The sequence below is a fragment of the Agrilus planipennis genome, unplaced genomic scaffold, assembly GCF_000699045.2.
Source record: "Agrilus planipennis isolate EAB-ADULT unplaced genomic scaffold, Apla_2.0 scaffold64, whole genome shotgun sequence".
Classification (NCBI taxonomy): Eukaryota; Metazoa; Arthropoda; class Insecta; order Coleoptera; family Buprestidae; genus Agrilus; species Agrilus planipennis.
In genome coordinates, this window is record NW_020438927.1 from 386,184 (window position 1) to 410,001 (window position 23,818).

Below are 23,818 nucleotides of genomic sequence, written 5' to 3' on the forward strand. Positions count from 1 at the left end.
TTTATTCAAAAAATAAGAAATCGAGGTCACGTTGTATTATGATGGTTTTCTAAAGTAATGGAAAATTTTACCACTGATGTGACATTTTTTTAACATAAGTTAAAAACATTGCGAAGGTATTATTTAAAAATTTTAAGCAATAGACTATATGTTGTATGGTAGTAGGTACGTAAACAAATATCATTAATGTATGGGAGTTATGCGTTCATTGAACTCTTGAGATCAAGTTTGCACATTTTCTGTTTCTTTCTTTTGTGCTTTTCACACGATTAAAAAATTCCTAAGTTTATAAAAATAAATATGAAAGGCCTTAGTGCAGTCAACTTAATTTTTGACCCCGTTTTTGATTCTTACGTTCTCGTCGGTGGTGCCGTTAGTTCGCCTGTTTAGATAATAGTTGTTTTCAGAAATTATAACGCGTATGATTACTACTGTTTGCTTTAGTTATATTTTAGAAATATCTCGAGAGTTACGAAGACTTTTTATGAGTGAATTTTTCAAGACGTAAGGATATTGATTTGTCTTAAAGGCTTGGCTCGTACAATTTACGAACTATACATGGTTTATAGGGGTCTTACGTGGTTTCTATTGGCTCCATTGGTTTACTTATTCATAAAAAAGTAATAGGGACATATTTTTTGTTGGAAATTTCCAAATGAGTGAACGTTGTGTACGCCTCTCCGATTTTTTAGAAAACCGATTGATAGTTGTTTTCGGAACTCGACAGCAAAAGTGGTCTTATTATGTGTTTATGTGAGTGTAATTTTAAAAACAGTGCTCGAAAATATTAAAAACTGAAGTGTGTATCGATTATTTTGGATTATTTTGAACGTGGAAATAAAAAAGGTGACTCACGTTCGCGGAAAGACAGCAGTGTTTTGTTTCTTTATTGGGTTTAAACCCTCATTATTCTCATTTGTTTCGGGAGTGCTGAAAAATTAAATTAGAGGTTACAAAATGTTACCTCAACAGTATTGTTTACGTTGGAGATACCATCATTCAAATTTACAAACTATGTTTACACAATTATTGGAACGGGAAGCCTTTTGCGATGTAACTCTGGCTTGTGAGGGGCGAACAATAAAGGCACATAAAATAGTTTTATCTGCATGCAGTACATATTTTGATACAATTTTATCTCAGTATGAAGAGAAAGATCCTATCTTAATTATGAAAGACGTTAAATACGTGGACATAAAGTGTTTGGTTGAATTTATGTATAAAGGAGAAATAAACGTGGATCATGTAAGTACCTAGATATTATTTTTCAAAGTACTCGAACAACTTCAACAATCCACATTAGCAAATTACTACATATTTTTTGTTTTTCAGTGCCATTTGGCCACATTATTGAAGACTGCTGAAGAATTACGAATTAAGGGCCTTGCAGAAGTCTCGTGGAGAGACGAAGATGGTGGCAGTGATGCAAACATGAACGGTGTTCATTCGGCTTTACCACATGTGTCTACTGTGATGGAAAGCCCTAAAAGCGAACCACCTGCAAAACGAAAAAGGGGAAGACCTCCTATAGATGACTATGATCCTAATTTTCCTGCACCAAAAATATCAGCAACTACAAGTAATAATGAGGAGGGCTATTCCAATGATGCCATGTCGAGCAGTGATCATGACTTGCCTTGGGAAGAAGAAAATGCTAATGCTGACGGAGACCATACAGAATCTGATGAACATCCAGTACGTGTAAAGTCAGAGGTGAGTTTTTACTCTGTTTGTCACTATTTTATAAAACAACCACATTTTCAATGAGTGAAACATGTCAAAAATGAGGTTTTATTTGCCATACCAATTAAAAAGATAAATTCTGCATAAAAACTATATACTTATGAGTGATTGTCATCTTTAATCAATAATTATGACTTTAAGTGCTTCTTCAAGTAGACAGACAATTATAAAAAATAATTATACTGATTAAGATAATGCTTTCCACTGCAAAACATGAACGAAAGGGGGATTTTAATATCTACTAACATTTTGTTTGTTTGGAATGAAAATTTTTGAAATATAAAAGTCTCAAACTAAACAGATTTTTGATAGATNTTTTTACTGCCTGGAGTGATCAAATTTTGAATCCATATTCTCCATATCAAGTTTCAAAACAAAATATATTTTTTGTTCTTATTTGTTGTTTAAAATTAACATAAAGATATTAGTTTTATCATTTCGATAAAATAAAAATATAAATGGTTACGCATAATATTTTTTGCGAAATATTAAAAAATACCTATAAAGACAGTTTAATCAGTAAATGCGGTAAACATTGTAAAAAAAAATTCTAATAACATGTTTATTTGGCTCATATACTCGTATTTTTAGAAAGTTCTGGAAAATTGTAGCATTTAAAAGTTGCGTTACTTATTTATTTTTTTTCATGCCCAATTAGTGAGACATGTTCCTACATATTCGGTTAATTGCATCAAATAAAATTAACCGACGCGGTTTATATTTTTAGTTTACTATTTTCCACTGTTATTATACCTATTGTGTGTTTATATCTGAGATATACTTTGTGTACAAAAAGGTACAGTTGCACACAATGAAAATGAACGCAATCTGCTAGTTACCAACATTGTTTTCCTCTGTTAAATTTGTAGGTTGTTTGTTTCACAGAATTGTTGTAGTAGTTTGCTGTTATTGTTGAATAACTAACTTGTAACTAACAAATGAATCGTAGGTTAGATGATCATTTTTAATGTACGCTGTTGTACATACAATAAAAACAATTCAGATTATGGTAAATGATTAAAAAAAAACATTTCTTTATAGTGTAGGGCATTGAATAACTTAAACAAATCTTTTTAACGGAAATATGTGTACGGATAACCTTTTTATATATCTTATCTCGAAACAGGAATTTTCATTTACTGATTTCTAAACTATTTTAAGTTGACTTGTAAACTTTTTGTACGACCTAGAATCGTTTAACAAATTAAGAAAAAAAAAAAGAAAACTACACAAGTATAATTTCATTCCATTTATCGTATTTCACAATAGAAAATTATATTAGCTAATTTTGTTAAATGAAAATTTCTTGTAAAAACTTGATTACCTAGAATAAAAGTTTTTTTTTATTTGTTTATGAGTCATATTTCCTTTAAAAAAGTATGACCTAATTTTTCTTCCTCCGCGGTTTTTGGGCGTTGTTATCGGAAATTTCGTAAACAACAAAATGCCGCCTTATTATGCATTGAAATTAGGCCAAAATCATTTAACCGTTTAATTACTGCCCATGCCTTTAACGAATTTTAACAACCATAATGTATTAATATACCACATGCATGTTTACTATTTTTTTTTTATTGGTCATTTTTCCGACAATCCCTTATCTTATTTTTAGATAAATTTTAATTGTTTTGGTACAAAGGACTGCATTTATCAATTTTTTATTATTTATTCTTTAGTACTTATTTATTATTTATTCAATACGTCAATATATCACTATTCATTGTAAGAAAAAAGAAGTAAAAAAGTATAAGTTATTGTTTCTATAAATTTTTATTTGAGACATTTTTGTAAGAAAATGACAGCCTTGTTTATTTCAACTTGAAATGTACTCAAATGGGGGTCAGGAGTTCTTGAAAAGAAAACGCTTATCTTTTCGTAATTAATAAAACAATTAATGATACGACTGTGATGTTTTTGAAGAATTTAATTAATTACGTCGTGTACAGGGTGTTAAAGTGTGAATCTGTTAAATACTTGTTACATATTATATATTGAAACTGATTCAAATAATTATTAGTTAATTAATCTTACTATTAATAATCTCAATATAATAAAGACGTTGTGTACCGAGTGATTAATTTAAACTTACAATTAATATTATTAATAAAAATCCGCATATACTATACTATACTATCGTTTACCTTTGATATCTTAAATATACGTGTCAAGGATCATCGATGACCACAAAAAATTAATTTTTCTATCCCATGAGATTAGTTTTTTTTTCTAGATGAAAAGTACCCTATGTTCTTTTTTGTAATCCTGACAATATGTACAAAAAGAAGTCACTTCTATGCTCGCGAACGGTTAATTTAATTTAGACATACGAAAAAAGTTGTTAAAGGTGTACGTTTGGAGCGCGGCGTTGTACGGGTGCGAAACATAGATAGTGGGCGCGGCGGAAAAGAAAACGTTAGAAGCGTTGGAAATAGGCGGATGATGAGGATAACGTGAATAGAAAAGGTTAGAAATGAAGAGGTATTAGAAAGAATAGGAGAACAGAGGACTCTATGGAAGTTAATAATAGGCGAGATAGGTTGGTAGGACACCTTCTCAGGTATGAAGGTCTAGTCAGAGACATATTAGAGGCAGAACCTGAAGTTAGGAGGGGTAGAGGTAGACCTAGATTAGATTACTGTTCGCAAATAGTTAAGGATGTGGGTTGTTCTAGTTTTAGGGAAAGTTTAGCTAGTTTAGAATAGGAAAGAGTGGAGGTGCGTGTCCAACCAGTCTTAGGACTGACGATCTATGATGGTGATGACAATATGTTTACAAGATTTCATGATAATCGATTGAGTAGTTAAGGCGTGAAAACGTAACGTACAAACTTACGTTCGCATTAATAATATTAGTTAGGAAGTTATTTGATAGCAACTTGAACAAATTAGTCTACACTTCTCGAACCTCCTGAAGTCCTAAATGTAATCAGTTACAGGAAATTTCTGCGGTTCGGGCTGTGCCTTAATCGATAAATCAAACTTTGAACCCATGTTTCACCCCTTTAGGGGTTGAATTTTAAAAATTTCTTTCTTAGTGCTTGCCCACCTACGTTGTATTAATATTTCAAGTCTCTCGACTCAGGAGTTTAGGCAATACATAGATATGACCTTTAAAGCTACATATTAATTTGAAAAAAGCTTATTAAGGAGTTTATAACAACACTGTTTTCTTAATCAATAAAATAATCGATTATTTGTTTGTTATATACCTCTACTGTAAGATTCGATTAATTATTCTATTTTTACTGCCTGGAGTGATCAAATTTTGAATCCATATTCTCCATATCAAGTTTCAAAACAAAATATATTTTTTGTTCTTATTTGTTGTTTAAAATTAACATAAATTAATTATGGCAGTATAAAAAAGTCATTACTTATACAAGGTGATTCGTTTTTGTTTACATTTATCGTGGGTAAAATCGTTAGGAAAAAAATATTCTTCATAATTATTTGGTTTTTCTTTTTATTAACGATAGATATGAGGAATATTCTACAACAAAAGATATATTGAAATTGAGTAGATTCAGTAAGTATTATTTATGTAATATACAGTCGAACTTCTGTAACTCTAACTTCTATAACTCGGAAGTGCTCTTTAACTCGGAATTTTTCTTTATTTCCTGGACGTGCATATTGTTTTACATTTATTTCAAATTTTTTCACTCCAATTTTTCTATTTCTGTTTCTTAGTCTTTACCTTTCCATTGCAAGGGCTAGTGGTGGGCTTAATAACAGTAGTATATTTAGAAGCGATGTTTTCGAAGCCAAAATTGAAACTAAAATGTTTTATTATAAAGCAAAAATTTTCTTTAACTCGAAACATAAATGGTGGGCGCCAAAAAAAAGGTTAGAAGCGTTAGAAATATGTGGTGTTATAGGCGAATGATGAGGATAGTGTGGATAGAGAAAGTTAGAAACGAGGAAGTATTAGAAAGAATAGGAGAACAGAGGACTTTATGGAAAACAATAAGAATTACGCGAGATAGGATTGTCTCAGGCATGAATGGCTTGTCAGAGACATATTAGAAGCAGAAACTGGAGTTAAGAGGAGTAGAGGTAGGTCTGGATTAGATTACTGTTCACAAATACTCCAGTTTTACTGAAATGCGAAGATTAGCGCAGGGTAGGAAAGAGTGGAGTCCATCCAGACTTAGGACTGACGACTTTAAGATGATGAATCTTTCAGTCTGTTCTGTCTTCAACTTTCTTACCGCAACCACCACCTACTCATTACCACGATTTCTAAACGGAAGGCCTTCCGCATTATTTACCCTCTAGTCGAAGGATAGTGTCCGACCGAAACTGGTTTTTACGACCGAAACCGAAACCGAATTTCGGCAACGGTCTCAGTTTCGGCCGAAACCGAAACCGAAACTTCCTTATAAGGATCATGTTTTGAGAGAAAAATAAAGAAAACGTTATTATAATCAGTCAGTTTTATTTTTTTATCTTTAAATCACATAGCTCTGCAGTCTTTGACATTTTCACTTATTGATAATCAAATCAAAATCAACATAACAACCCCTCATTTAAGGAAATACTTTAATTGCGCCTTAAAAATACTTAAAATAGGTGAGATGTTTATTTGAGTAAGTATAGTAGACTAGACTCATTTTTCTTTTGAAGATTATTCATGCTTTTTTTTATATAATATTAAACATAAAATTACTTTTGTTATTGTTTGCTTGGATGGAATTTAACGCGCCGAACATGACCGAGCAGAGCGCGAGAACTCCCGAACGCAGTTTCGATTTCGGTCGTAGTTTCGGCAGGTTTGCCGCCGAAACCGAAACTAAACCGAAACTCGTTTTTTTTTGCCGAAACTCGACCGAAACCGAACTTTCGGTCGGACACTATCGAAGTAACTTAATAACAAGGTGAGATAGGGTGGTAGGACAAATTGTGAGGCATGGAGGGCTATTTAGAGACATACTAGAAGTAAAAACAGGAGTTAAGAGGAGTAGAGGTAGACATAGATTAGATTACTGTTCGCAAGTAGTTAAATGCGAGCATTACTAATTTTCATTAGGTAAATTTTTGTTATAATTATTAAGTTATTGTCGCTGGTGTTTGTTTTGGTAGAATTACCTGGAATTACCATTATCCGAGATCCAGCTGAGTCCCAAAAAAAGTTCGGGATCCGCCGGGTACCAGATCTAAACCGGGTACCTGACCAATCTCTAACTTTAAAAATAATTTTTAACTTGTTCCTGTTTGTATGGTATGTGATGACTAAATTGAAGTGGACTGTGAGTGAGTTTAATAATGTAAACGATGTCTTTTTCAACGAAATAATAAAGTTTTTAGAATTTTTGATGGTTGAAATCATATTGTCATATTTTACGTCAAGTAATATTGTTTATATTACATATTGCAAAAAATAAAAAATATTTAAAATTTTATTTAGCAAATCACGTATGCCTTGGTTGTAGTTCACTTCATAAGTAATACAGGGTGTGTCATAAAAGTTTTTGGTTAGTTTTTAAATTTGTTTGTTATTAAAGAATAAGAGTTGCTTTTTAATATTCAGATTATAACAAAGAAATGAATAATGTCTATGTGAAATATTTGTGGGAGTCTTGTTTTTTTCTAGATGTTGAAAAAAAAAAAACAGTTGGCTAAGATAGTTGTTTGTGTGTAGTGTTTTATTTGTTGCGCGGTTGTATGTATTTGTTTAACATTTGCATTAAAATTTGTTATTGTCCTGCTTTCGATTATATTACTGTTTAAACGATGTAAGTAAGTAAACTATGATAGAGTTGCTTCGTTCGTATCTATTCGTAGTAGGCTAGGTATTTCTATAAAGTGCTCGGAATTATTGAGGTCACTTTTGAATGTTAAATTCATTTTCAATCAGTTCTGACCTTGTTTCCCCATCATCTCACTATAAAGCAGCGACAAATACATACCTTTAATAGAAATTTTCAATCACGTTCTGTAATATGACCTTCATATTTCCGAGTAATAAAGGAACACGTTTTTTAGCGTTATTTTTCAAATATTGTTTGTACTTACCTGTGTACTGTACGCGAGCGCTGGCACGCCTTTTTTGTTTTTTCTCAGAGTACCAAATCCGACAATTACCTATGAGTCTATCTTTTTCGTTTTGTAGAATAATACCACCTAACTATGTTCAGGAATTGCTAATAACTTTAACATCTGTGTACCAGCACTTTTTTTCATGCCTTGAACTCGTTTATAAAACCAAACGACTTCGTACTTCTTATTCTAGGTATTAATATTTTCTTAATAGTATTTGATTGGAAACGCAAAAGCTTTTGAGCTTTTACTTATCCATAATATAGAAACATTCATCGAACATAGAAGTTACACATTTCTTTGTTGGCATTTTAAGGGTTCCGTGCCTTAAAAAGAAAAAAAGGAACCCTTTTAGGATTACAACATTTTTTTTTGTCATGTTAGCTCGGAAAGCTCGTTTTGCTTGCTATTAAATAGGGAAGAAATGACCTCTTTTCAGCCGGGTTTAAGTCGGGAGGAAATGAAATTAGTCTTTTGAGCGCATGCGCTGATGTTTATGGGCATGCGCAGAAATCAGTTCAATGACAATGTCTTTCTAACCTCTAAATCATTTACTCTTATTTCGCCAACTATCAATTTAATGACGAACTTTCCGCACAAACATGACAAAAAATAGTATACGTACCTCGGGAAGAAACAGGATTGTCTCAGACTGCAATTCACATGCAGTCTGAAAAAACCCTGTTTCCTCCCTCGATACGTAATGTACTATTTTTAGTTGTAATATTGTAATTGTACGTTTTGGGAACTGATTTTGGGGAGAAACTTAAACCATACTCGGGCAAAAATCTTTGAGAGTTACAAATGCGAATATGAGTTTGTTTGTTACGATTTCCCTCCTTAACTCCTCAGCCGTTCGTCATGAAATTTTGTACACACATTGTCAAAAGTACGAGAAAGGACATAGGGTAACTTTTATGTTGAAAAAAAATTCTGTTCCTGAGAGAAATCAGTTTTATGTAGTTGGCGATGATCCCTGACACGTATTCAAGACATCAACGCGAGCAAAGCCGCGGGTAGAACTTTGGTACACATATTGTAGGGTACCATTCATCGAGAAAAAATACTGTTCCTGAGGGATAGAAAAATTAGTGTGGTCGTCGATGACCTTTGCTACGTATTTAGACCATCAGCACGACCCTAGCGCGGGTAAAACCTATCACGAAAATTTGTTCGCACTGTCAGGGGTACATAAAAGGACATAGAGTACGTTTTGTCCAGGAAAGAAATACTCTTTCCGAGGGATAAAAAATATAATTTATTCGAATTCGCCATTTTTGAAATAAATCTAGACAAATTGTTTTCAAAACATAACCTAACCTTTCATAATGTAAATAGCCTAGTCCAAAAGTAGCTTATTCTTGAAAAAAAGTGTACCGTTAGTGTGCTAATTTTTGAATTACTGGTAATGTTTTTGAATTAATGATAATAATTGGAAAATATGTGGATATATGAGATGTTTTATTGTAATGCCAAGTTTTCGAACAGTGTCTAATCAAAACGGATATGTGACAAACGGACAGAAGGATGCAAAATTGATCTTAGCTCTTAAATAGGTGCGTAATCCTAAGAATCGCTTTTTTGTAGTGCTTACTTCAAATACTATTAATTAATTTCAAATTCAAAATTGCCATACCTTAAGTATTCATTTAAAATCGTGGGGCCAAACAATTAAAGACTTTTTGTGTGTTATGTTTGAACTTCGTAAATGTTTTATTACCAATTTTATGATTTGATTTCGTCTTGTGTATAAGCGGAAAATCAGAAAAGTACAAAAACACATGTTCCACTTACGCTAGGGTGTGGTGCTAAATTATTTTAGTTTTTTTAACGGCTTTCTCAATAAATCCATAAATAATGTAAAAAAAAAACAAGTGTGAATCTAATAATAAGTGTTTGTGTGGTTAGAATTACAAAAAGATTAGTTTACCGATTTCTATTCTAAAAATTACGATAAAAATCATGTATGTCATCAAAACTATTTTATTGTGAGCATTGCATTCTTGTAATTACAAATACAGTAAAAGAGCTTTCTATCTGCATAATATACAAAATATATCTGCTGTCTTTGACATTTTCACTTATTGATAATCAAATCAAAATCAACATAACAACCCTTCATTTAAGGAAATACTTTAATTGCGCCTTAAAAATACTTAAAATAGGTGAGATGTTTATTTGAGTAAGTATAGTAGACTAGACTCATTTTTCTTTTGAAGATTATTCATGCTTTTTTTTGTCTATGTCTACTAATCTACTTCGCTTGGATGGAATTTAACGCGCCGAACATGACCGAGCAGAGCGCGAGAACTCCCGAACGCAGTTNATAATAATAAAGTAAAATAAAAAAATTAGTAATAGCTGCAAGGTGGTTATAAAAAAAATTTACAAAATAATAAATAAGAATGTATAAATTCCTAGTAACAATTAACTCTTGTTATTTCTTTGTTTAACTGGATTATGAAGAATTTAATGAAATTAAAAATTAATTAAATCGATTTTTGTGTACATTCTTGCGTGTTTTGGGTTTTTAGTACCTATAGTGGAATTCATTTATTATAACTCCGCCTATATTGACCAACCGCTTAATATAGAGTAATTGCAATGTTAAGTTTGGTTTTCGTATTAAATTCTCTATAGGAAAGTTTGGATATAATGACTCCGTTTAAAATGACATATCGTTTATTATGACTGATTACTGAACCAAAATAGAAAGTTGTGTATTTTCTAAGACTATGCTTTGTATGACGCCCGCTTAGTATGACGTGTTAATAATTTCCCTTCGATGTCATTACAAGCGGATTCTACTGTATTTCAAATTCTTAGAAAAAATATTTTATAGGGTGCGTTTGCAATTAGTTATATTAGTTCAGAAATAGGCAAATACTTAGACACTTTTTTTTGTTTTTCATTGAAATATTGACACTTTTGCTAGTACAGTACTGTAAAAATTCAATTCCCATTGAACCAAGGATGTACGTTTTCTTATTATTACTTAAATTTTTATTGACGTAAATTTAGTGGAATATCACGAAAAAAAAAACAGCAGTGGTTTTCCTATACACAGCAATTATTTTTAATGATTTTGTTTTTAATTTTCAAGTTGACTAATGCAATATTTTTTACCTTAAAAATCACTGATGCATTTCTNAAAATATAATTTATTCGAATTCGCCATTTTTGAAATAAATCTAGACAAATTGTTTTCAAAACATAACCTAACCTTTCATAATGTAAATAGCCTAGTCCAAAAGTAGCTTATTCTTGAAAAAAAGTGTACCGTTAGTGTGCTAATTTTTGAATTACTGGTAATGTTTTTGAATTAATGATAATAATTGGAAAATATGTGGATATATGAGATGTTTTATTGTAATGCCAAGTTTTCGAACAGTGTCTAATCAAAACGGATATGTGACAAACGGACAGAAGGATGCAAAATTGATCTTAGCTCTTAAATAGGTGCGTAATCCTAAGAATCGCTTTTTTGTAGTGCTTACTTCAAATACTATTAATTAATTTCAAATTCAAAATTGCCATACCTTAAGTATTCATTTAAAATCGTGGGGCCAAACAATTAAAGACTTTTTGTGTGTTATGTTTGAACTTCGTAAATGTTTTATTACCAATTTTATGATTTGATTTCGTCTTGTGTATAAGCGGAAAATCAGAAAAGTACAAAAACACATGTTCCACTTACGCTAGGGTGTGGTGCTAAATTATTTTAGTTTTTTTAACGGCTTTCTCAATAAATCCATAAATAATGTAAAAAAAAAACAAGTGTGAATCTAATAATAAGTGTTTGTGTGGTTAGAATTACAAAAAGATTAGTTTACCGATTTCTATTCTAAAAATTACGATAAAAATCATGTATGTCATCAAAACTATTTTATTGTGAGCATTGCATTCTTGTAATTACAAATACAGTAAAAGAGCTTTCTATCTGCATAATATACAAAATATATTAAAAATTTGTATTAGTCTTTTTAACAAATTAATATCTTTTTTTTATCAAAGATGATAACATTACTAGGAAACTATCTGCGTGTGTCATAAAGGTTTTTGGTTAGTTTTTAAATTTGTTTGTTATTAAAGAATAAGAGTTGCTTTTTAATATTCAGATTATAACAAAGAAATGAATAATGTCTATGTGAAATATTTGTGGGAGTCTTGTTTTTTTCTAGATGTTGAAAAAAAAAAAACAGTTGGCTAAGATAGTTGTTTGTGTGTAGTGTTTTATTTGTTGCGCGGTTGTATGTATTTGTTTAACATTTGCATTAAAATTTGTTATTGTCCTGCTTTCGATTATATTACTGTTTAAACGATGTAAGTAAGTAAACTATGATAGAGTTGCTTCGTTCGTATCTATTCGTAGTAGGCTAGGTATTTCTATAAAGTGCTCGGAATTATTGAGGTCACTTTTGAATGTTAAATTCATTTTCAATCAGTTCTGACCTTGTTTCCCCATCATCTCACTATAAAGCAGCGACAAATACATACCTTTAATAGAAATTTTCAATCACGTTCTGTAATATGACCTTCATATTTCCGAGTAATAAAGGAACACGTTTTTTAGCGTTATTTTTCAAATATTGTTTGTACTTACCTGTGTACTGTACGCGAGCGCTGGCACGCCTTTTTTGTTTTTTCTCAGAGTACCAAATCCGACAATTACCTATGAGTCTATCTTTTTCGTTTTGTAGAATAATACCACCTAACTATGTTCAGGAATTGCTAATAACTTTAACATCTGTGTACCAGCACTTTTTTTCATGCCTTGAACTCGTTTATAAAACCAAACGACTTCGTACTTCTTATTCTAGGTATTAATATTTTCTTAATAGTATTTGATTGGAAACGCAAAAGCTTTTGAGCTTTTACTTATCCATAATATAGAAACATTCATCGAACATAGAAGTTACACATTTCTTTGTTGGCATTTTAAGGGTTCCGTGCCTTAAAAAGAAAAAAAGGAACCCNAGGGGGGTCGCTCAAGCATTACGTAAGCAGGTTTTTAATGATTTTGGACCTTTTCTCCCCCTGTATAAGCGAAAATAAAAAAATCATGAACCTCTTTCCCTGAATGATAAGATGTAAAAAGGAAGTTAAAAAGCTAAATTATTTTTTAAAATTCAAGTACTTTTTAGTACTTAAATAAAACCAGAAAAATAAATATCGTTTATTATCCACGGGCTCCAAGTTTCTGCATCATTAATAATAATTTATAATAGCTTATAAACCATCCTCGTTCATATTTATTTTCTTTTAAATGTCAGTATTTCTAACTTAGAAAGGATAAAGCGGTAGAAATCTTAACTAATATTATAAATGCAAATGTGAGTTTGTTTGTTACGATTTCACGCCTTAATGACTCAGCCGATTATCATGAAATTTTGTACACACATTATCAGGGGTACCGAAAACGACTTGGGGTCTTATTTATCCAGAAAAAATACTGTTCCTGAGGGATAGAAATACTAATTTTATGTGATCGTCGATGATATTTGACACGTATTTAAGATACCAACGCGAGCGAAGCCGCGGGTACAATCTAATATAAAATAAAGAGTAGGTCAGAGTTGAGTCATTTTTAACAAAAGGAAATCACTTTTGCGCTTACTAATAGTTAGTTTGGAAATTTTAAAAAAAATTGTTAAATGTCTGTACAGGTAAGGCATTTTTTTTGTCTGAAAACGTCATTTGTTTCTCCAAGAAATTTCCTTAACTCTCAAAATATCATTAAATTGTTTTTATTGAATTTATATACCTTTATTATTTATGTAATAAGATAACTGAAAAGAAAAGAAAAGGTTAGAAGCCTTCGAAATGTGGCGTTATAGGCGAATGATGAGGATACCGTGGATAGAGAAGGTTGGAAATGAAGAGGTATTAGAAACAATAGGAGAATAGAGGACTCTATGGAAGTCAATAAAAAATAGGCGAGATAGGTTGGTAGGACACCTTCTCAGGCATGAAGGTCTAGTGAGAGACATATTGGAGGCAAAAACAGGAGTTAGGAGGGGTAGAGGTAGACCTAGGTTAAATTACTTTTCGCAAATAGTTAAGGATGTGGGTTGTTCTAGTTTTAGGGAAATGCTCAGGATAGGAAAGAGTGGAGGTACGTGTCCAACCAGTCTTAGGACTGACGACCCTATGATGATGATGAAGATAACTGAAGCCATTTTCACTGATTGTACCATACCACGTTGTATTTGATGATGATTAAATGATGATGCTCTTTGATGATGTATTAGAACAAGTTACTTTCTGTATGGGTGCGAAACGTGGTCTGTGGGCGGCTTGTTTATATGTTTATATGGTTTATATAAGGCAATATCATGTACAAAGAAGTAGACGAATAGACCATAGAGATGTAGGATGTTTTGATTTTCGAAAAATACAAGATTGATTCACTCAGGCTAGTGAAGGAGTGAAGAAACGTGCTCAGCCAGGCTTTCAAATGAAAATATTCTTATAATGATGAATTGCAGTTGCCATTTTTATCAAACGTACAAGCTGAACTTAATCAGTGGCTACAAATTTAATGTTAAATAGTATGATTTCTTTGTTTTTGGAAGTGGCTGATTTTTGAGTGTCTAGGAAGTCAGATAAATCAGGATGAAAGGAGCAATAGAGATATAAAACAGGATAGCTCAGGGTCGAGTCTCCTTCAATGAAAAGAAGTCACTTCTATGTGGAAAAAAAAGGTGTTTGTCAATTCCTTTCGAAGTCATTATCATCATCATCATAAGGTCGTCACTCCTAAGATTGGTTGAACACGTACCTCCACCCTTTTCTATCCTAAATTTCGCATTTCCCTAAAACTAGAACAGCCGACATCCTTAAATATTTACGAACAGTAATCTAATCTAGGTCTGCCTCTACCCCTCTTAACTCCTTTTTTTGTCTCTAATATGTCTCTGACTAGACCTTCGTGCCTGAGAAGGTGTGCTACCAACCTTTCTCGCCTATTTTTTATTGACTTCCACAGAGTCCTCTGTTCTCCCATTCTTTCCAATTCGTCTTCATTTCTAACCTTTTCTACCCACGATATCCTCATCATCCGCCTATAACACCACATTTCGAACGCTCCTAACCTTTTTTTTCCGCCGCATCCACTGTCCATGTTTCGCACCCGTACAACGCCGTGCTCCAAACATAAACCTTTAACAACCTTTTTCGTATGTCTAAATTAACCGTTCACGAGCATAGAAGTGACTTCTTTTTATTAAAGGCGATACGATGCTGCGCTATCCTGTGCTTTATATCCCTACTACTCCTTCCATCCTGACTTATCTGACTTCCTAGGTATCTAAAATCAGCCACTTCTTCTAATTTTTCGTCTCCTATGTTTATATTTGCTCTTTCCCTACTTTTTCTTCCCTTGCATATCAGTATTTTAGTTTTACTTTTATTTATTTTCATACAGAACTGATCTGTCAATACCGCTTCCATTTTATTTAAAGCTATCTGTAAGTCCTCCTTGCTAGATGCTAATACTGCTATATCATCTGCAAATCTAAGCATACTAATATTTTGCACTTGTACATCTATCCCCACAGTCGTAGTACTGTCTTTAATGATGTTGATATCGTCTTCGATGTATAGATTAAAAGTATATAGTAGCGGTGACAGTATGCATCCCTGTCTGACTCCCTTCCTAATATTTACTTCTCTACGTTGCAGCCCCAGCTCTGTAACTGCCTGTTGCTCTTTATACAAACTAAGTATCACTCATTGTCAAAAGCTTTCTCTAAATCTACAAATCCTATGTACGCACTCTTTCCTTTTTCTATCGTTTTCTCTATTGTTACCCGTAAAGCTAGAATGGCCTCCCGTGTTCCTCTATTTCTTCTTAACCCAAATTGATCTTCCCCTAATAGTTCTTCCGCCCTTTTTTCCATCCTCCTCTGTACAATTCTAGTTTAGTTGTTTGACGCATGGGAAGTTAAATTAATTGTTCGATATGTCTCGCAGATGTCATTATAAGCAGATTCTATTGTAGTTATATTAAGGATGTGGGATGCTCTTGTTTTAACAAAATGCGAAGTTTAGCTCAGGATGAGAAAAAATAGAGGTGCGTGTCCAACCAGTCTCAGAGCTTACGATCTTACGATGATATTGATGATGTAGGAGACAGATTTTAAATTTAGCGTTTATCTCGCTTTCAGTCCTTAACTATGCTTTTTTTGTGTGCCTAATTTTAAGTAAACAACTTCTGATATGCTGTTTCGATTACCAATTCATTTTATAAATCTGTGTAAAACTGGAATTGCGGTCGACGACTTTGGACCTTACAAATTCCAGATTTGAATTATACCTAATGCGGTCGCTTATTTTCAAAAGTTTTACATTTCTTAACGGTTGAATGCTTAATAGCCAATTTTTATGGATTAGAAGTGTTTTTTTTTAATTTAAATGATTTATATTCAGCTTTATTTAAACGTTTTTAACTTCCTCATCAAATTGGTACGTTACGCCACTGTTTTATTACTGAGAATTAATTGTTTACTCCAAAATTAAATTACGTTTTTATTTGTTGCTGGCCTATCACAAGAAATATTGCAAAATTTATTTATTATTAGACATGCCACTTGACAAAAACTGAATAATCCGTTTGTTATTGACACCAGTTTTTATTTTTACCTTGAAATTAAAAATGCCATTTTGATACCGGTACAAATTCGTTTGCTTTCATAATATAAAATAATATTTTTAATGATTAATGGGAAATAACGCGGTAAGTATCGTTTGTTTGCAAAAACCAGTTTTTTTTTCTTGTTTTTGTCGGAATTGTTTTATTTAGTGCAAATTTTTAATACCGGTGGAAATTTTCGGTACGGTGAATCATTAAATTTTATCGTGATTGTTAATCTAAGTTTTGCCATGTTAATGTATGAATAATAAATCGATTATGGCAGTGGATGATCGTAAGTACCCATGTTGCAATAGTGAGGTCGGGGAGTAACTGTAATAATGCTACTATTATTAACAGAGAAATTTTTATTTTTATTAAAGTTTACAGCATCTAGTCGCAATTTTATTTTAAATGTTAAATATTAGTAAAACTGTAAGTAGATGAAGAAGACCACTGCATGTTTTAAAGCAGTCGTTTTGTCCCTGCATATACTAATCTATATATTATTTATAATCATAATCATCAGCCCAAAAAGTGTTTAGACACGTACCTTCATTTGTTCCTATGTTGGGCCACTTTTTTGCGTTTTTGGTGAAATTAAACCGATCTACATCTCTACTATATGTAAACAGTAATCTAGTCTAGGTCCACTTCTACGTCTTTTATCTCCTGTTTCTGCTTCTTATATATCTCTAGCCCTTCATTAATTATGCAACGGAAACAGAAGTAAATAGTAAATTTAAAATAAACTCTAATGATTTCAAGTGACTCTTTAAGGATGTTTGGGAGGTACAATCGGAGACAAGAGTACATAAAATTAGAAATTCGTGATTAATTAGGTTTTACAGCATATCATGAGGTAAATAAATACTATCTATACTAAAAAAAAGTACACGGTTTAAAAGAAAATTTGGAATTTGACCAAAAACTTTGAATAAAATAAGAAATAACGAATAATATGGAAAATTTTTAACTGACTTTTGGCAGTGAATATGCCTTGATTTCAACTTCGAAACAAAAAAATATTTAGTTTCAATCTCTATTAATAATGAGCGTAAAACTTTTTAATATGTTTAAATAATAATTAAAACTTTAAAATTGCATTTATTTCAGACAATTATAAATATTATCATTATATTATCAAGTAAAAACGAGATTTTCAGCTAATTTTTCATTTTTTCCTCGATAACCATTTAGTGAATTTGAATAACCTTACGCTAAAGTGATTCTCCAGAGTTCAAGTTACTTATTATAAAAGTTTGAAATTTCTGGTAGCTTTTTTTCTGTTAATAAAAATAAATTTAATCTGTTCGGTTAACGAATCTCCATAAAATGACGTGTAAAATTACAATTTTTTAAAATTTCAATAACTTTTAAACGGTTTAGTGAATCGATTTGTAACTTTTACAGGAGTTTTAGAATTGAATGAGGAACGTTCTTCCAAATTTAAATTTGTCTCGTAGCACATCCTTAATACTTGCATAGTTAATATCAACAAAATAATTCCAAATGGGGCTTATTTTTGACTTCCAAATTGCATTTTTAACTTAAAACGTACAACACTAAACAAACTAAATAAACCCTATGGCTGTGTTAGTATTTTCGAAATGAAATTATTAGGACTGTTAAGGGGTAGCTGGATGTCCTCGACGTTGTATGAAATTTTTAAATTTTAAGTTCTCTTTTTTAACCCTTTAGAATGCGATTTTCGAAAAATCCGTTCTTAACGCTCCCCTATGTAATTGTCAGGGTATATGCTATCAAAATTTCATTCAAATTAAACCTAGTAGTTTCGGCTGTGGTTTGATGATCAGTCAGCCGCGACAACTTCCTTTATATTCATCCTACAAGCCAAATTGACCAACTTTTCCATACACAAACACAAAAAACAATAAAAACAAGCATTTGATCTTAATAGTTATATATTTATACAATACTTATTTTGAATTTTGCATTTGGAATGCATTTTTAAAATAATTATAAATTTAGTACCTTTTGAAATGAGAAAACGTAATTAGAATGCATTTTGTTCAAGCCATTTTATACTGATTATAAGGTAAAGGACCGTTCGTATGCTACGTCACGATGTTTTTGTCATTTTTTAAACCCCTTTTCCTCTTTGTTACACTTCGTTTTATACCTTGTTCCCATTTAAAACGTCTCAATGTCGTTTGTATATTTTTGGGGCAATTTTGGTACTGATTGATTCTATACAAATGTCATGTTAGCCTGAGACCCTGCTTCTTCCTATTGCTATATTTCGTCTTGCTACCCCCCTCGACCCTCACGGCGTGACGTAATGTATGAAGGACTTATAAAATAACCGAAGTCAACTAAAATGTAGGTTGTTATAGGGACGTTTTCGTACTAAGAAATTTCGTTAGGTATAGACAATTTACATTACTTTCACGTTAATATGTTCATATTATTAATTGTAAAAAAAAAAATAGAAGCGGGAGTGTTCTCATGTACCACCCGCCACTGCTGTATGTGTATGTATAAGTATTGCTTTCAAAATCAATAATAAACGTGAAGCTCGTAATAATGAAGTGAACATTTTGTAAAAATATAAAATCGATATCTATTTGAAGGGGTGGTCGTGAATCCAAGCGATTCTTCAGACAGGTTTAATACATGCACTTAATATACCTATATATAACAGGCGCGCCGATAATCATTTCTCATGGCCTTCTAGGGTCGTAAAATTTGAATGTAACTTTTTCTCGAAAATGAGTTTTTGATTTTATTATAGACAATGCTTTCATTTTTCCTTTAAAAATGTATTCGAGGCCAGACAAGAAATTTATTGCGAATGTAAAGCAAAAGAAACAGTAAAAAATTTATAAAATTGATAGAATGTATATCGCATTCATCATTCGTTTTCTTGAGAATGACTCTCGAGGGTTGAAATAGGTAATATATTCTGCGAAACAATCTCAGTGTTTTTTGTTACTCAATTTCTTTACATTAATTGTGAAAATTTTATATACTTTTTTTTATTTTCTTGCGCATGAGTTTTTAAAGTTTTTTCTCTTTTCCATCTAATTCCATTTTTTATTGTCTATATTTTCATTGTTATGTATAAGTAATATCATGCAATTTATCTTTTTAGTGAAAGAACGTTACAAGATGAGTTTTATTATTACATTATTTGTAGTATACTATTTATATGTTAAATAGTAACATTATTTTGTTTACTGAATGTATATTTTAATGTTAATCGTGTCGCATATGGAAAACCCTAATGTTTCATTTATAACTAATAAGAGTTGCTAGTTCCGAAGAGGACAAATTGCAGAAAATAACACTAGATGGCGATGTACTGCCTATAGTCTGATACACGTAATTCTTATGTTTACGGCACCTTGTATTTTGCTATTTTGGGTAATAGTCCTTATATGTCAAAGCATTTCTTTGCGGGTTATGGGTTCTTTTTCTCCTTTTAAGGTGCGGAACCCCAAAAGTATAAAGGCTGCTTTAGGTAATAATCTTTATTTTTTGCAGCATTTCTTATTCCAAACGAACGACGATGATGGCATGGAGGACGACGGTTCTCGACACGATATGCTCCATCCCATGAATAACCAAAATAGATCGAATAATGCCACAAAACAGTCCACGACGACGTCGTCCACGTCCAGCTCGTCGTCGCTGACGGCGGCCATCGAGAAGGAATGGCCGGATGTGATCAAAATGAATGATTACCTTAGTACCGGAAGAAGGCAACAGTTCTGGGAGGAACCGTTCACGAAGCGGGTCATGGATGCCATCAAAACGAAAAATTTAGAAATGAAAATCGCCGCTGAACTTTTAGGTGTTTCGTATGGAACCCTGTATGGACGGTATAGGGACGCCTATGGATGTCTCAAGCACCCCTACAGGTGAGTTTTTCAAAATTGCATTTCTTTTTGTGTACTTTTTGAAAAATTCGTGCACTTGAAGTATAAACATGTGATTTATTTGCAATTCTTGGCAAGAATTGGTTCAATATTCGTAATAATAAAAACATCTGAACTGGTGGCGCCTGAAGAGATCAACCTTTTCAGTTTATGAATGAATAATTGTAGTTCCTAAGCTTGGAACGCTCTGTTCGACTTGAAAATTTATTTACATGCTTTATATTACACCGAATAAGATTGTTAGCAGACTCAAACAAGAAGGGTGAAAAAATATTTGAAGGTTAGGTTACGGTTGGAAAGGTTGCTCTTCTCGGTGTACTTTGATTCCTGTCTAAAACAAACACTTAGTCGTTCTTTTGACTTTTCTTAGTTCATCATAGTGAAATTGAAGACACCCTAACTTCTGTCTAAGTTATTACGTTTCTCACGTGTCATCAGGCTGGGTTGGGTTATTGGTTTAGATTAGATGAAGTGGTTAGAATAAATGCCACTAATTTAATTGTAGGAGAGTAATTGCCCAAAGTTAACATTGATTAAATAACCCATGTGATCGAGAGGTGGAGTTTCCAAATTTCACCATCTTTTCAATTGTAACAGATCATATTATATTATTGCAAAGAGCAAAACAAATTGTATATCTGACTGAGGAAGAACCCTTGGAGTGTCGCGTTATTAGCTTTTTAGCTGTGGGGGAAATTTCCAGTTTTACGGTTTTACGATTGACCTTTCAGATACATTACAAAAAACGTCTCTATGACTGGGAAGTTAATAAATTGTAGCAGTTGCTCTATCAAGTCCGCCGTGCGAATAAGGGGCCATTCAGGTATTACGTAAATACTAAAGGAGGATGAGGGGTTTTTGCTCTGTTAATTTTTCATGATATGAGGATGAGTGTCTGGTTGGTGATTACGTTGGTAATATTTATTAATTTATTTTTCTGATTTTTCTGTAAAATTTAGTAGATTCTGATTTAAACAAATGTGATAACCCTACTTGTCTATGTCAGAAAGCAAAACGCATGTTCAGGGATTCCCCAAAATAATTGTTAATGCTCCCTCGCTCTCACGCATTTTTTGATTAAGTTAGCAATATTTTAAGAAAATATGCAGGGGAATCTTCCTAATCCTAACATAAGCATGGAGATTTTTTAAAAGTATGTAGTTACCGTGCCTATCTATTTTTGTGCAGTTTAAGCTTAAGTTATGGTTGAAAAATAGGATTAACTTTCAAATCAGGGAAACCATTCATATCATAATCTATCCTTCAGGATCTGATTTGGATTTTCAGAAATCTTTTTTTAAACGTATATAATTGTAGCAGCATTCTAATTTTTACGTATACCCTCCTATTAAAAGGTTACTTGGTGAATTACGCCCTCCCCCTCCCTTAAACTCTCTGAAGGTTTGCTTATGGCTGTTTTAATGGTTATCAATTAATAAACGACACTTATGGAAATGTTTGAGTAAATAAAGGTCATAAGAAATCAAAAATACATTTAAACAGTTTATTGATTAATAACGTGTATTTTATCACGTTCTTGATTTTGACTGAGTTGAGTATGCAAGTTAAATGGATACAGGAACAGGATTTCTTGCTTTAACAGATAACATCATTGGTATTTTTGTAATTTTTTGCTTCCTATTTGACAATTAAATATGGGGTTTTTAAACCTTTTCGCGTATTAATTCATATTGTTTCAGTTTATCTGAAGATTATAACATATTGGAAAATTTTTTAAAAATATTTTTTAAATTGGTATCGATTAAATGTTATTACTGTTTTTCATCAGAACATGTGTTAATTAATATTTATTTCATGCTTTTTAATTTGAGGCCTCGCGGTGGGATTTTTTTTTTACTGTATTTATTATCATCACTAGTGTCCTGAATTTAAGTGTGTACGTATTACATTTATTACAGCAGCGATAAAATATGACAAAAATAGACATTTTCCACATATTTTGTTTTCATAATGCTTAAAAGGAGTGTTGGTATAAATAGCCTTTTTTTGGGACACAGCTCCTTTCGTACGAGGATATGCAGATGTTTATTCATTGTGGCTAAATAATTTATTAATAATTTGCATTCCAATTTCGTTTATGCAACGTTTAGTAACATAATAAAATTTCTTCCAACATCTAGAATATTTAAGTATAAACAACATGTTTTTTATTTGAACCTCGGTTTTTATGATTCACAATTAATGCAATATGACCAAAATAATCGTCGAACTAAAAGGATGACTTTTCTAACTAACACAAAATGTTTTCGTGGAAATTAACATTTGGTTTTATTTATAGACTGAACTATGAGTTTCTACCAAGTGTTTGTTCATTTTGGAATTGTTGTTAATTAGACATTTTCATCACATTTCGTCACATGTTTAAAAAATGAACAACTTAAAATAAATAACTGTCATAATTGTTTTTATTAAACATTGGGCCTTTTTATTTTATACTGCCACTTTTTCTTTCAGTTTTTTTATGTACAATTTTTTGGTAATATCAGTTATATTGTCATAAGTGTGTATTATTCGTGATATTTATTACCAAAATAATTTAACAGCAAGGTTATCGACTTAACGAAGGTGTTTTGAGGCACGAATAAGTAAACAAAAGACCTGAAGGATTTTTAACCTTTATTATTTTGCAATAAGTATGTATTTGAAAAATATTTTCACCATAAAACTAAAGTCTATTTACTTACATTAATGATTATAAATAAAGTAAATAATAAAATTCATTGTTACGTGGTATGCACCAGTTTAGGTTATGGCGGGAAAGACTTATCGGATTGACATGCGCTGCAGTAGGTATTGATTTAGGTTAGGTTAGGTTAGGTTATGGAAAGGTTTTCGTGGTTGACGTGTGTGAAATTATATGCACTATGGGTTTGTGTTAGGTTATGGTGAAAAGAAGATTTCTTGATTGGCTTGGGTGGACTAAGAAACAAGGGTTAAGTGGTACGTATTAAGTTACGTTTCCATTTTGACGTGTATTAAGTGCCATGCACCATTGATTTAGGTGAGACAGAATTTCTTGATTGATATGTATTAAAAGGTTAATTTAGGGTTGGAAAGGTGCGTTTGATTGGTATATGTAAAGTGGATGACGTGTTATAATGGAGGGTTGAAGTCAGGTTATGATATGGATGATCGCCATGATTGAAAGGATTCAACTAGCTAATCCTAATAAAATTATCCGATTTTGTCACAAATAACAAATTTTTATTTAGGTTTTTTGTTAATCTGTGTTAACGTTCACGATGATATAAGGATTAAAAATTTAGTCAGTTTCGCTTGACTTTCAATAATTCGTCTGATTTTATCAGGAAGGATTTTTAAATTTGTTGAATCGTGTTGTAATTATATGTATAAATCGGAAAGTGTGTCAGCCAAGGTTATTATTTTTACAAGTACCTACTTGTTTTTTTCTATATTAAAAACCTTCAAATACTTTTTTATAACCACTGAATTAGTTATTTATACATATAATACAGTATAAC

At 31.9% G+C, this 23,818-nt stretch overlaps 1 protein-coding gene across 1 annotated transcript in view; it reads left to right on the forward strand.

Moving 5' to 3' along the window:
• Window positions 1–115: 115 nt before the first annotated feature.
• The window catches only part of LOC108736351, a 28,932-nt gene continuing 5,229 nt past the window's right edge, over window positions 116–23,818 (forward strand). Inside the window, exons 1-3 of the mRNA XM_018468745.2 lie at window positions 116–1,245; window positions 1,333–1,713; window positions 19,921–20,297. Coding sequence (XP_018324247.1) covers window positions 958–1,245; window positions 1,333–1,713; window positions 19,921–20,297 — 1,046 coding nt within the window. The 5' untranslated portion in view covers window positions 116–957. The remainder of the gene's footprint in view (window positions 1,246–1,332; window positions 1,714–19,920; window positions 20,298–23,818) is intronic.